The sequence below is a fragment of the Neoarius graeffei genome, chromosome 7, assembly GCF_027579695.1.
Source record: "Neoarius graeffei isolate fNeoGra1 chromosome 7, fNeoGra1.pri, whole genome shotgun sequence".
Taxonomy (NCBI): Eukaryota; Metazoa; Chordata; class Actinopteri; order Siluriformes; family Ariidae; genus Neoarius; species Neoarius graeffei.
The window spans coordinates 92,472,228-92,486,246 of record NC_083575.1 but is presented as its reverse complement, the minus strand read 5'-3'; the positions used below and the strand labels follow the sequence as shown (position 1 = coordinate 92,486,246).

The 14,019-nt window shown below is 42.4% G+C and overlaps 2 protein-coding genes across 5 annotated transcripts in view; one reads left to right on the top strand and one right to left on the bottom strand.

Moving 5' to 3' along the window:
- wdr17 (WD repeat domain 17) overlaps positions 1–14,019 on the bottom strand; it is a 391,349-nt gene that overhangs the window by 86,404 nt on the left and 290,926 nt on the right. The gene's annotated exons all lie outside the window — the stretch shown is intronic.
- Positions 3,296–5,735, top strand: LOC132889762 (uncharacterized). 3 transcript variants are annotated; one of them, XM_060926571.1, is made up of 2 exons: positions 3,296–3,330; positions 3,481–5,734. In XM_060926571.1, exon 2 carries the CDS (start codon positions 3,500–3,502, stop codon positions 4,178–4,180), a length of 681 nt encoding a protein of 226 aa, XP_060782554.1. In that variant the 5' UTR covers positions 3,296–3,330; positions 3,481–3,499; the 3' UTR covers positions 4,181–5,734. The 3 variants fall into 3 exon arrangements, with proteins under 3 accessions (XP_060782554.1, XP_060782556.1, XP_060782555.1); XM_060926573.1 differs by having other exon boundaries at positions 3,297–3,330; positions 3,461–5,734; XM_060926572.1 differs by having other exon boundaries at positions 3,303–3,366; positions 3,481–5,735.

Genomic DNA, 14,019 nt, shown 5'->3' with positions numbered 1-14,019 from the left:
CTCGGACAGTGGTGTCGGCGCGGTGCTCTCTCAACGTTCGGAAGGAAAGCTGCACCCCTGCGCTTACTTCTCCCACCGCCTGAGTCCTGCTGAGTCCCGGTACGATGTGGGGGATCGAGAACTGCTAGCGGTCAAACTGGCCCTTGAGGAGTGGAGGCACTGGCTGGAGGGAGCACAACATCCATTCCTGGTTTGGACTGACCACAAGAACCTGGAGTACCTCCAGCAAGCCAAGAGACTGAACCCTCGACAGGCTAGGTGGGCCCTGTTTTTCAGTCGGTTTGACTTCACCCTCTCATACCGCCCCGGCTCCAAGAACACCAAACCTGACGCACTGTCCAGACTGTTCTCTGCCACTAACAGGGAGAATGAAGTCGGGCCTATTATCCCTGTGTCCCGGATTGTGGCCCCTGTCCGCTGGGGTATTGAGGAGGCTGTCCGACGAGCCCAACGCCAGGACCCCGGTCCTGGGACGGGGCCACCAGGCCTCTTGTACGTCCCACATCAAGCCCGGGCCAAGGTTCTCCAGTGGGGTCACTCTTCCCCTCTCACCGCCCACCCGGGAGCTCGGAGGACCCTGGACTTCCTGAAAAGACGCTTCTGGTGGCCTAACATGGAGAAGGAAGTAAGGTCATTTGTCCTGTCCTGTGAGGTTTGCACCAGAACCAAGAACCCACGACAGCGTCCCCAGGGTCTCCTGCATCCTCTGACCATTCCCCGGCGTCCCTGGTCCCACGTGGCAGTCGACTTTATCACGGGTCTCCCTGAGTCACAAGGTAACACGGTCATTTTGGTCTTAGTTGACAGATTCTCCAAGGCCTGCCGCTTCATACCACTGTGCAAACTCCCCTCTGCTCTTGAAACTGCGAAACTTTTGTTTAATCATGTCTTCCGAGTCTTTGGTCTTCCACAGGACATCGTCTCAGACCGAGGGCCCCAGTTCTCCTCCCGAGTGTGGCACGGGTTCTGCAAGGTCATCGGAGCCACTGCCAGCCTCTCCTCTGGGTTTCACCCACAGTCCAATGGTCAGACGGAGAGGCTCAACCAGGACCTGGAAACCACCCTGCGAGGCCTGGCTATGGATAACCCGACATCGTGGAGCACCTGGCTGCCATGGGCGGAGTACGCCCACAACACCCTGCAGTCATCGGCCACCAAGCTGTCGCCATTCCAGTGCCAATTCGGGTTCCAGCCACCTCTGTTCCCGGACCAGGAGGAGGACGCGGGGGTGCCCTCGGTCAACCAATATGTGAGACGGTGTCGCAAGACCTGGAGCAAGGTCAGGAAGACCCTCATACAGACCTCCAGAACCAACCAGACTCAGGCCAACCGCCATAGAAGACCTGCACACGCTTTCCGCCCTGGGCAGCGTGTTTGGCTGTCCACTAAGGACCTTCCACTGCGGGTGGAGAACCGCAAGCTTGCTCCTCGCTACATTGGCCCCTTCAAGGTGGTGCGCAGGGTGAACCCTGTCTCCTACCGGCTCCAGTTGCCCCGGACTCTGAGGATCAACCCCACTTTCCATGTTTCCCTGTTACGGCCCGTACTGACATCTACGTATGCCCCTGCCCCTAGGAACCCCCCACCCCCCCGCATCTTCCAGGGGCAGACTGTGTTCACTGTGAATCGCCTGCTTGACTCCCGCCGGGTCCGCGGTGGGTTGCAATATCTGGTGGACTGGGAGGGCTATGGTCCTGAGGAGCGCTGCTGGGTTCCTGCTCGGGATGTCCTTGATAAAGAACTATGTCGGGACTTCCTTTCTGCCCATCCGGATCGCCCTGGGAACGTCAGGAGACGCTCCTAGAGGGGGGGGTCCTGTTAGGACTAGGACTGTTTTGGCCTCTAGAGGCCGCTGTTATTTCCTTTTCATGTCGTGTTTATTTTGGCCTCTAGAGGCCGCCACTGTTCCTGTGTTTTGTGTTTGTGTTAATTGCCTAATTATCTTCACCTGTGTCCTTAATTAGTTTGTGTATTTATACCCCTGAGTTCAGTCGTCTTGTCACGGAGTCTTTGTGCTGTTATGTTTATCTCCAGTTTCCTTTGTACTGTGTTTTTTGATCTTCTTAGCTTTTGAATTTTTGCACTTTGCTTTTCTTTTGGATTATACTCTTTGGTTTTTTTTGTCTTTTGTTTTGCCCTGTATATAGTGTATATAGTTTAAATAAACCTTTTGATTCTTTTTCTACTTCCGCCTCACGCCTCTGCATTTGAGTCATCCCCCTGGTGGCCTAGTGGGGGTTTGCTGGATTATCACACCAACGAACCAGGTTCGAATCCCAGCAAAACCCTAACAAACATGTGTTGTGAAGATCAGACTTTGATAGATCCCTGTTCTTGAAATAAAACAGGGTGCCCATTCACACCTGATTGTCATCCCATTGATTGAAAACACCTGACTCTAATTTCACCTTCAAATTAACTGCTAATCCTAGAGGTTCACATACTTTTGCCACTCACAGATATGTAATATTGGATCATTTTCCTCAATAAATAAATGAACAAGTATAATATTTTTGTCTCATTTGTTTAACTGGGTTCTCTTTATTTACTTTTAGGACTTGTGTGAAAATTTGATGATGTTTCAGGTCATATTTATGCAGAAATATAGAAAATTCTAAAGGGTTCACAAACTTTCAAGCACCACTGTATATAGCCTGCAATATTGATTGCACAAGGTGGCCCACTTTAGATCGTTCCTTCTGGGCTACAGTGAGCTACGTCGTCATTGACGGTCTCGTTCTACAGATTGTAACAACAGATTGTCCATCCTACGATTGATTCTCTTTCATATAATTGGTTGAAATTCATCTACAAAGTTTACTCAAACTGAAGAAAATTTTACTCTACTCCAGATAACATTTGGTCCCTCTCTAAAAAGAATAAAAGTTTCTATTTTCATAGAGCTGTTTTTTCCTCCAAATTTTACTCTCTAAACTCAAAATAGAGCAAAACTATTTTTGAGGAAAATACTTTTACCCCTGGAAAAAAAATTGCTCAGTCATTTTTCCTATTTATGTCTAACATTTACCGTCGTTTAATATTTACCTGTTTTTGCTTGGTTTCCTATATTGCTTTTGCATTATTATTTTCATTTTATTGCCTGCATAATTTCAAATATTAAAACTGCATTCTCAACTACAAACTGGCGCAACATGACACCTACTGTATAGCGCACACAAAAGATGAAATAAAACAGATGACGCATTGTGTAGCATCCAGTTAGACCAGAACAACAAGGTACAGCTAACATTAGCAACATCTCTACAGCCGTACTGCTCATTCATGCATCTGATTCTCAGCAGGAACAAGCCGTCCAACACGCCACACAAGGTACAGAACTCCTCGATTTATACGGACTGATTTTCTGTAAGGAGAGGAACACTTCCTGTTAACAATTCCAGTGTCAGAATTTTGTAACAGTCAGATTTTTTTTTGACATGAAAGTTTTTACACTTTGCAGATTTAATGTTTTATTTCTAGGTCCGAACAAGCAGACACCATGAACGAACCAGAAACTCTAAATGAAATGGAGCAGCTTAAGAAGTCTGGATTTGGTCGACCTTATCCAAGACACGGACTCAAGCTGCTTTACTGGTTTGCTAATGACTGTCTGTATTTTGATAATGATAATAAAATGTGCTGGAATTATGATCCAGAAGAAGGACATTTTGGTTTCAAATTCTTTGAAAACAGAGATAAACTCCTGCCTGAGGTCAACCTTGACTACTACGAGGTGGGAAATCTGAGCAAAGCATACGAGCTGCCGGATTACGTTCGGGAAGATTATACCCAAAACGATGATGACTGTGACAGAAACACAGACCGCATCATAGTCAGCGTTGATTATGAGTGTTTTAACAGAGTCTATGTGACTGAACACAGTGATCAGACAAGATTCAACAGGGACGCCACCTATCGCATCAGCAGGGGCCTCATTATGAACATCAAGAAGCTGACCTTAGAGGACTTTCTCATGAAAACTGGGTATACAACACGAAAAAAGGACACTGATTGGCGGATTGAAGATTCACTGAACAAGGACACTGATCAAGGAACTGAAGATTCACCAGACAAGGACACTGATCAAACAGGTCTACATCAACGTACTAAGGAAGAAACTGGCAACATATTTCCGGGAACATATGACCCTGAAAAACGCTGCACCTGTATCATACTTTAAACTCTGGGTACAAAGGATAAATTATTACATTTACACAATGTGTACAGGAATTAAAATAAATGACAGTGATTTCTGTTGGTTCGAAGAAAATCTACAACAGCAAAGTTCATCCCTTGGTTTAAAGGTTCTGACTGCAAAGTTGAATTCCGAGAAAAAATGTTCTATTTCTATTGTTGTTGGAGTTTCAAGATGTTTCGCGTTGATTTCAAGTTGAAATTGAGGAGTTTTGCTGCTGCATACACTGTGTATCCTGTGCGTAAACAGTTTACTGAGATAAAAAGTGTCCCGCGTTTTAGGATTCCAGAGATTGCCGAAGCGAATGAGCAGCAATATCACATCATGTGATCACCGTGGGGCGTGTTTGACCTACTTTTAACCAAAACAAGTCGGCATGGGCAAACAAAGAAAAGATATATTCATCTTTTGTTTCACAGATCTATTTGTGAATGTCAACCACAAATTACATCCCTGTGACTCAGAACTCTCGGAGGTCAATGCAGGGTCATGGTGTTTTCCGCGTGTCGTCATCTTGGTGTGCCGCAGTTCCATAATTATGCTAATTAGTTAAAGTTCCTCCATTGTGTTTGGCTGTTTCCTGTTTCCGTAGGGCCGTACTGTTTACCTCAAGAGGGAGGAAAACGGTCCCAAAACAGAAGAGTGACCCTCAGGACATCAAAATGATCACAGCTTGTCCACATGATATTATTCTTGCGAGACATTGGAAAATGCCATGTACAAAAAAAAAAAAATCAGATGACTTTGCAGTCATCACCTTTAACCTACACTGTAAGTCTTCATATAAGCCATAGTGACTATCCGAGTACAACCATGATACAATACCGGGTCAGGTGTCAGGGACGACACAAGTGCAGGTATGCAAATGCTTTATTTAGAATGGTCAGGCAACTGGCGAACAGCATAGAGCAAGACAAGAATCATACACCGGGTAACCAACTGTAAAAATGATTTTTTTTGCTGCATGCTGTTTTATTATTATCACTATTCTTAAATTTTTCTTAGATTTAGTTATATATGTATATACTTATATAGTCTTTCCTTTTATTCTTTTTTCTTTAGAATTTTTCATATCCTTAGCCTATTTCTATTAAGTGTGTATCTTTGTTTATAGTTTAGCAGTGCAAGAGCCAAATTTTGTTTTGGATTATTCGAATAAACCATTATTATTATTATTATTACCGAGCAATTGTTCAAATAAATCTTTGGCATTTGAAACTAATAAAAACCTGTCTGCCCAGCAAACTTCTCTCTCTTCCTGCCTTAACGACCATTTTCAAAACATTATCACAACAAGGATTTGAGTTCAAATTATCCATCCATTATCCGTAGCCGCTTATTCTGTGCAGGGTCGCGGGCAAGCTGGAGCCTATCCCAGCTGACTATGGGTGAGAGGCGGGGTACACCCTGGACAAGTCGCCAGATCATCGCAGGGCTGACACATAGAGACAAACAACCATTCACACTCACATTCACACTTATGGTCAATTTAAGTCAAGTCAAGTTTATTTGTATCGCGCTTTTAACAATAAACATTGTCGCAAAGCAGCTTTACAGAATTTGAACGACTTAAAACATGAGCTAATTTTATCCCTAATCTATCCCCAATGAGCAAGCCTGTGGCGACGGTGGCAAGGAAAAACTCCCTCAGATGACATGAGGAAGAAACCTCGAGAGGAACCAGACTCAAAAGGGAACCCATCCTCATTTGGGCAACATCAGACAACATGACTATAACATTAACAGTCCTAACATAAAGTCAGCTTCGTTGACGCTATAAACCCCCCACCGACGGAAACCCGAGCTCAAAACCGTTCATGACAACCGTAGTCCCAAAGTCAGCAAGTCAACTGCAGTCCCCAGCCACAAAAGCACCACTGCAAGAGTCCAGAGCGTCCTCCAGGCACGACCCCCAAACTCAGAGCCACCAATTAGCCTAACCTGCATGCCTTTGGACTGTGGGGGAAACTGGAGCACCCAGAGGAAACCCATGCAGACACGGGGAGAACATGCAAACTCCACACAGAAAGGCCTCCATCAGCCACTGGGCTCGAACCCAGAATCTTCTTGCTATGAGGTAACAGTGCTAACCACTACATCACCGTGCCACCCAAGTTCAACTTATTGCAAACTTAATTTTCCTTGGCAGAAGCTTGATTCTGTGATTCTCAGTAAAACATTTTTTGTATTGATTTGAACATACGCTTCGGATCATTGTCCTGCTGGATGATCCAATGCTGATGACCCAGTTTTAGTTTCCTAAAATGCAGAGGCAGCCAGATTCTGATTTAAAATGTCCTGGGATTTCATGGAGTCTATGGTGTCATGGACTCGAACAAGGTTTCAGGGTCTTTGGAGGAAAAACAGAATCAAAACATCACAGAACTTCCACCATATTTTACAATAGGGATCGGGTTCTTTTCATTATAGCCATCTTTCTTTCTACACCAAACCCACTGCGAGTGTTTTTTGCCAAAAAACTCCATTTTTGTTCCATCAGACCAGAGAACACAGTTCTAATCAAAGTCGCCGTAGCCCTTTGCAAACTTCAAATGCTTATGTTTGAGGTTAACTGACAGAAAAGGCTTTTTTTTTCTGGAACCTTCCATATAATCTGTTGGCATGGAGGTGGAGTCTGATGGTGGTTTTGGAGATTTGGAAACGCCAAGATTTTACTTTTTCTTGTAACTCATGAACAGTGATCCTTGGGGATTTTTTTTTTTTGCCTCTCTTACCCTCCTCCTCACTGTACTTGGGGGTAAATAAACTTGGGTCCTCCTTCAGTTCCAGGTGAGTTTGTACCAGTTCCAGTTGGTGTCCACTTTTTAACCCCGCCGACAGTAGTCGGAGGGGTTATTATTTTCACCTGCGTCAGTCTGTGTGTGTATCTGTCTGTCTGTCTGTCTGTCTGTGTGTCTGCAAGATATCTCAAGAACCAATGGATCGATTTGGACCAAATTTTGTACATGTGTTGCCAATCACCCAGGAAGGAAACCATTAAATTTTGGAGGTCAAAGGTCAAAGGTCAAGGTCATGGCAGAACTTCGAAATTTTCGCCCAATGTATTTTAATAGGGAAAAGGCGGGGTTTGCACTCGTTAGAGTGTCCCTGTCTAGTTTTTTTTTATTATTATTGCCCTAACAGGACATAGGAAATGGACATTTTCAGGCGAGTAGCTTATTATTATTATTATTATTATTATTATTTTATAACCATTCCCTGCCTTATGAATGTCAACACGCTTCTCTGTCATTTGGTTTGCGTGTTCTTTTATCTTTCCCATATTGATGTTGAGGGAATTTGACCTCTGTGTCACCTCATATTTGTTCCCCAGTTAATCAGGAAGTCCTGGATTACAGCTTGAAAGTTCCTACACGCTCCAATCAACTCAAACACACTGTACGATTTAAATGGAAACATGCTTCAGGTACATTGTGTTCACCATCATTTCGAGGGGACCCAATAATCATGACGTGTTTTTGTTGAAAATATATTTCTTGATGAGGGATTTGTTTTTCTCTGAATACATTTTTCAATCGAACTAAAGTTAGACATTTATTAATTCACGAGCTGCTCTTCGCAGATGATGCAGCACTGGTGGCTCACACAACAGAGGAACTGCAGAACATGCTGGACAGATTCTCCCATGCCTGTAAGGAATTTGGTCTGACCATAAGTACCAAAAAGACCAAGGTCATGGGACAGGATCCAACAGAACCACCAGTACTGATGATTGATGACACACCTCTCGAAGTGGTAAATGCCTTCACCTACCTTGGATCCACAATGACCGACAATCTATCTCTGGATGTGGAAATCAACAACAGAATAGCCAAGGCTGCTGCAACAATGTCCAGACTTAAAAGCAGAGTGTGGGACAACCGAATGCTCACCATAAACACCAAGGTGCAGGTATATCAAGCACGCGTCCTAAGCACACTTCTATACAGCAGCGAGTGCTGGACAACTTACGCTCACCAGGAGTCACGGCTGAACAGTTTCCACCTTCAGTGTTTGCGGCGAATCCTGGGAATCACCTGGAAGGACAAGGTGACAAGTATAGAAGTCCTCCAAAGAGCCAAGGTCCCCAGCTTGTTTGCAACACTGTCCCTGTGTCGTCTCCATTGGCTTGGCCATGTCAGAAGATTTGACGATGGCAGAATTCCCAAAGACATACTGTATGGTGAACTAGCTGAAGGAACAAGACCCAGGGGCCACCCACATCTGAGATACAAGGATGTGTGCAAGAGGGACATGAAGGCCTGTAACATCTCAGTAAATGAATGGGAAGATTTGGCAGAGGACAGGGTAGCCTGGAGAAGCAGTATAAGGAAATGTGTCCTGGAATCTGAGACAGCGAGAGCTGAGAAAGCAGCAGAGAAGCGGAGATTGAGGAAGCTAGCTATAACAGCCCAGGAATGCTCTACCTTCACCTGTCAGAAGTGCGGGAAGGACTGCCACTCGCGCATTGGTTTGTTCAGCCACAGCAGACGTTGCAACCCTACAAGTCCACAACAGGCGAGACGACCCATCGTCTAGTAAGACGGACGGATGCCGCCGCCGACGACGTTTTTCAATCGAAGGTTGGGTTTTTCTCATTTTATCAGTGTGAGATCAAGCTGCTTCACCAAAAGGTGGATTTTTTTTCTAACCCTTTTTACTAATCTTTACCGTACATGGTGTGCCAATAATTGTGGTGGGCAGTGTATATAATAGCATGCCAAACCTTGAGATAGATAGACTACAACAGTAAAAGACACATGTCCTGGCTCACAGAAACTAATCTTTTTCCAGTCTTCACCTGTCCTGTTTTGGTACGAGTGGACTGTGAGTGTGATTAATCACTATATCAGTATTTTATTTATTTTTTTATTGCCCAGTCTTGTGCTTGACACTCAGGAGCCCATTTTTCTCAGTTTGTCTTGTATTTTGAGTAAAAAAAAAAATCTAATTTATGAACTGACATTGCACACTAAAAGCATGGCCATGTTGTTGAAAGAGAGAAGCCCAAAGTGAAGGCTGCACCAGTTATTTCACTATCGAGTATCATCCAGGGTTCAGCGTGGCTTTCATTTGTGTGTCTGATACGACTTCCTCACTGCACACGGTCCCTACTCAGGAAACAGAAACTGATCTGTCCTTCAGTTACAGTGTTCACTATCATTTCCAGGGGTGCCGATAATCGTCTTTAGAATTGGAAATCAAAGGTTGGATTTTTCTCATTTTTGATGGAAACCCCATAACCGAGGTCAGCGCCCATGTCTACGTGGTTTCCACGTTTCAGCAGGGTCCGAGTCGTCAACCAGCCAATACGTGGACAGAAACTCGGCCGTGTTGTTGAAGTTGGATGCAAAGCAAGTTCTTGGAATAAACCTTAAACATTAGTAAAGTCAACAACAGGAGTCAAAAACTGAGAAAGCTCAAAAAGTTCTTGCGTCATGTTGCTTTGATAATTTGAGTTTTGCTAAAAGGATCCAAACCCAGAGGGGAAAATAATTCAGGAATTTGGACAGACGCTAACTTGGACAGTCTTCCTATTTCAGGCTGGATCAGTTTCTGTTTCCTGAGAAGTGAAGTGAAGTGAAGTGAAGTGAAGTGAAGTCGTGCTGTTAGGGAGGCAGATCAGACACACATGTGAAACTCACACAATAATGAATGACTTCCTGGAAGGAATAACCTTATGTTCTGGTTTTCATTCTTACAAACGTGATCATGCTTTCAGTCTGTAATGTATTTTCAGTCCACTTTGTCTACATGGCTGAAGTTCTTGGGGCTTTTCAGCAGAACCGATGGGTGGATCCTGGCAACTCAGCATGGTTTCGTCAGTCCTGGAGGCATTCATGTTGTTCGATACTTAAATTTCTCTCTCATTTCACTTGCTGAGGAGACGGCACTCTGGATCTCTGACTGACTGAAGAAATCATCTCCAATTCCACAGGACGTAAGGTGAAAATTATTATGCCATTTCTTGTCTTTTCATTACAACTCAATTAACGCTGAGGTCATGTTTAGATCTTATTGTTTTATTATAATATATTACATTTATGTATCGTTGCTATCATTCTGTGTTAATACTGAAAACCACTTCAGCCAGAAAGAGCAGTTAAAGACCCGTATGAGGGCGAATACACTGGGAAACTTTGGTTTAGACTTTATACTGTGTATAAAGATGCTTCTCTTTCAATAATATCTCTGAGTCAGTTATATGTAGATCTTTGTTCCGACTGGTGTTTCAGTATCTTCTGATGTTTATGTTTGACGGCTCCATAGTAAAAGCCCACTACACTGATTATATTGTGTAATCTGTTCAAAAGCCAATGCATGTGATGCTCGTTGTTCGATTTTTTTATTCAATTATTTAAAATTAAAGGGATGAAATCTAGTAAAATAATTGCTTCAGAGAACAATACCTTAATAAATACACTGGATTTTTTTTTTTTTGGTAAAAATTAAAGTTTGACTTGTAGTATTTAAAGCATTTCTAGGTAACAACCATATAATACTGAAAACCTGTGTTTTAATGCATCTGGCTATTTATTTATGTATTTATTTGTAATTTCAGGCTTTTCTGGTCTGAATATGACCTTTAATCCTGACAAAATTATTGGACTCGTTTCCAGTTGATGCGAGTAACTGGAATAAAATTGGCATGATGTTTAATCACATGTGTTGAGTTTAAAACCTTTTACTTTTACTTGCAGTAAAACTTGAATTATTATTATTATTATTATTATTATTATTATTATTATTATTATTATTATTGTGGGAAACATTCAAGTTAGACTTGTAGTATTTAAAGTATTTCTTGATAACCATATAATACTGAAAATCAGTGATGTAATGCATTTGGCTGTCTGTATGTTTGTTTGTTTGTTCATTTGTTAATAAATAAATAAATAAATAAATAAATAAATTAGTTTGTAATTTCAGGTTTTTCTGGTCTGAATATGACCTTTAATCTTGACTAAATTATTGGACTCGTTTCCAGTTGATGTGAGGAACTGGAATAAAATTAGCATGATGTTTAATCATGTGATGAGTTTAAAACCTCAGGATCTTTTACTTACAGCAAAGTGTTCAAGTTTTTGTTTTTAATTTCCATCTTTTTCTACATTTTAAGTCAACTGATGATCTACAGTTAGGTCCATAAATATTTGGACAGAGACAACATTTTTCTAATTTCGGTTCTGTACATTACCACAATGAATTTTGAACAAAACAATTCAGATGCAGTTGAAGTTCAGACTTTCAGCTTTAATTCAGTGGGTTGAATAAAATGATTGCATAAAATGTGAGGAACTAAAGCATTTTTTAAACACAATCCCTTCATTTCAGGGGCTCAAAAGTAGTTGGACAAATTAAATAATTGTAAATAAAATGTTCATTTCTAATACTTGGTTGAAAACCCTTTGTTGGCAATGACTGCGTGAAGTCTTGAACTCATGGACATCACCAGACGCTGTGTTTCCTCCGTTTTAATGCTCTGCCAGGCCTTTACTGCAGCCGTTTTCAGTTGCTGTTTGTTTGTGGGCCTTTCTGTCTGAAGTTTAGTCTTTAACAAGTGAAATGCTGCTCAATTGGGTTGAGATCAGGTGACTGACTTGGTCATTCAAGAATATTCCACTTCTTTGCTTTTATAAACTCCTGGGTTGCTTTGGCTTTATGTTTTGGGTCATTGTCAATCTGTATTATGAAACGCCAACCAATCAGCTTGGCTGCGTTTGCCTGGATTTGAGCACACAGTATGTCTCTGAATACCTCAGAATTCATCCGGCTGCTTCTGTCCTGTGTCACATCATCAATAAACACTAGTGACCCAGTGCCACTGGCAGCCATGCATGCCCAAGCCATCACACTGCCTCCGCCGTGTTTTACAGATGATGTGGTATGCTTTGGATCATGAGCTGTACCACGCCTTCACCATACTTTTTTCTTTCCATCATTCTGGTAGAGGTTGATCTTGGTTTCATCTGTCCAAAGAATGTTCTTCCAGAACTGTGCTGGCTTTTTTAGATGTTTTCTAGCAAAGTCCAATCTAGCCTTTTTATTCTTGAGGCTTATGAGTGGCTTGCGCCGTGCAGTGAACCCTCTGTATTTACTTTCATGCAGTCTTCTTTTTATGGTAGATTTGGATATTGATACGCCTACCTCTTGGAGAGTGTTGTTCACTTGGTTGGCTGTTGTGAAGGGGTTTCTCTTCACCATGGAAATTATTCTGCGATCATCCACCACTGTTGACTTCTGTGGGCGTCCAGGTCTTTTTGCACTGATGAGTTCACCAGTTCTTTCTTTCTTTCTTTCTTTCTTTCTTTCTTTCTTTCTTTCTTTCTTTCTTTCTCAGGATGTACCAAACTGTAGATTTTGCCACTCCTAATATTGTAGCAATTTCTCAGATGGGGTTTTTCTGTTTTGATGGCTTGTTTCACCTGCATGGAGAGCTCCTTTGACCGCATGTTTTCTTCACAGCAAAATCTTCCAAATGCAAGCACCACACCTCAAATCAACTCCAGGCCTTTTATCTGCTTAATTGAGAATGACATAACGAAGGAATTGCCCACACCTGCCCATGAAATAGCCTTTGAGTCAATTGTCCAATTACTTTTGGTCCCTTTAAAAACAGGGTGGCACATGTTAAGGAGCTGAAACTCCTAAACCCTTCATCCAATTTTAATGTGGATACCCTCAAATGAAAGCTGAAAGTCTGGACTTTATGTCCATGTCCATTATATAACTATAACTATAACTTGAATATGTTTCAGTAAACAGGTAAAAAACCCCCCAAAATTTGTGTCAGTGTTCAAATATATATGGACCTAACTGTATCTCTCTCTCTCTCTCTCTCTCTCTCTCTCTCTCTCTCATATGCATGCCATTATATCAACACAACACCCACCACTGTTAAACACTCATTAAATTACTTTGAAACTTTACACATTAACATTTACATTTACGGCATTTGGCTAGACACCTCTACCAAAGCATTTGAAGTCTCCAACAATAAATATATCCTGATACTGGTTCACTGGGTCACGGAGGAAGAATACGATCAGTCTAAAAACTCTGTTTGGGAGGAAATATACAGCATTCTCGACAATTATTGCCCCCCTGTAAAGATTAGAAAAGTGTTTGAAAAAAATCCACCTTTTGAAAAAATGAGAAAAATTCAACCTTTTCTTGGATCAGCTGAAGATAAAGTCCAAATAAAGTAGGGGTCTTTCAGAAATCTGCATTGCTTGGAACAGCAAATATCTTGCGGAAGGTGCTGTCGATCTGAGGTCACAGGGACTGGATGGACAGTACAAACAGACCAGTCAGTTACACCGAGGACTTAATAATAATTAACTCCTTTCACAATCCCAAAGTCCAATGGCTTTCGAGCTTTTCATGAAAAAATTACAGACATTGCAAAAGAAGATTGCCCTCCAAAACAATATTGGAGGTTTTATCATACGGTTGTGGCGAAGCTAAAGGAGGTTGCCCTGAACGCAGTATAAATTAAAGGTAATATGGTTAAATCACATGTAAAGCGAAAGTCACAGACATTTTGGACGTTCTTGACCTTATGACTGACAACTCCTTCAGCACAAAGAAAATTTTTCAGAAAAAAAAAATCACCACCTCTCTGTTTTAGTTCTCTATTTACAAAGAAACAACAGAAACTGGGGCGGCACGGTGGTGTAGTGGTTAGCGCTGTCCCCTCACAGCAAGAAGGTCCGGGTTCGAGCCCCGTGGCCGGCGAGGGCCTTTCTGTGCGGAGTTTGCATGTTCTCCCCGTGTCCGCGTGGGTTTCCTCCGGGTGCTCCGGTTTCCCCCACAGTCCAAAG

Excerpts from the sequence above, each read along its gene's own strand:
- LOC132889762 (XM_060926572.1), top strand. The coding sequence starts at position 3,500 with ATGAACGAACCAGAAACTCTAAATGAAATGGAGCAGCTTAAGAAGTCT.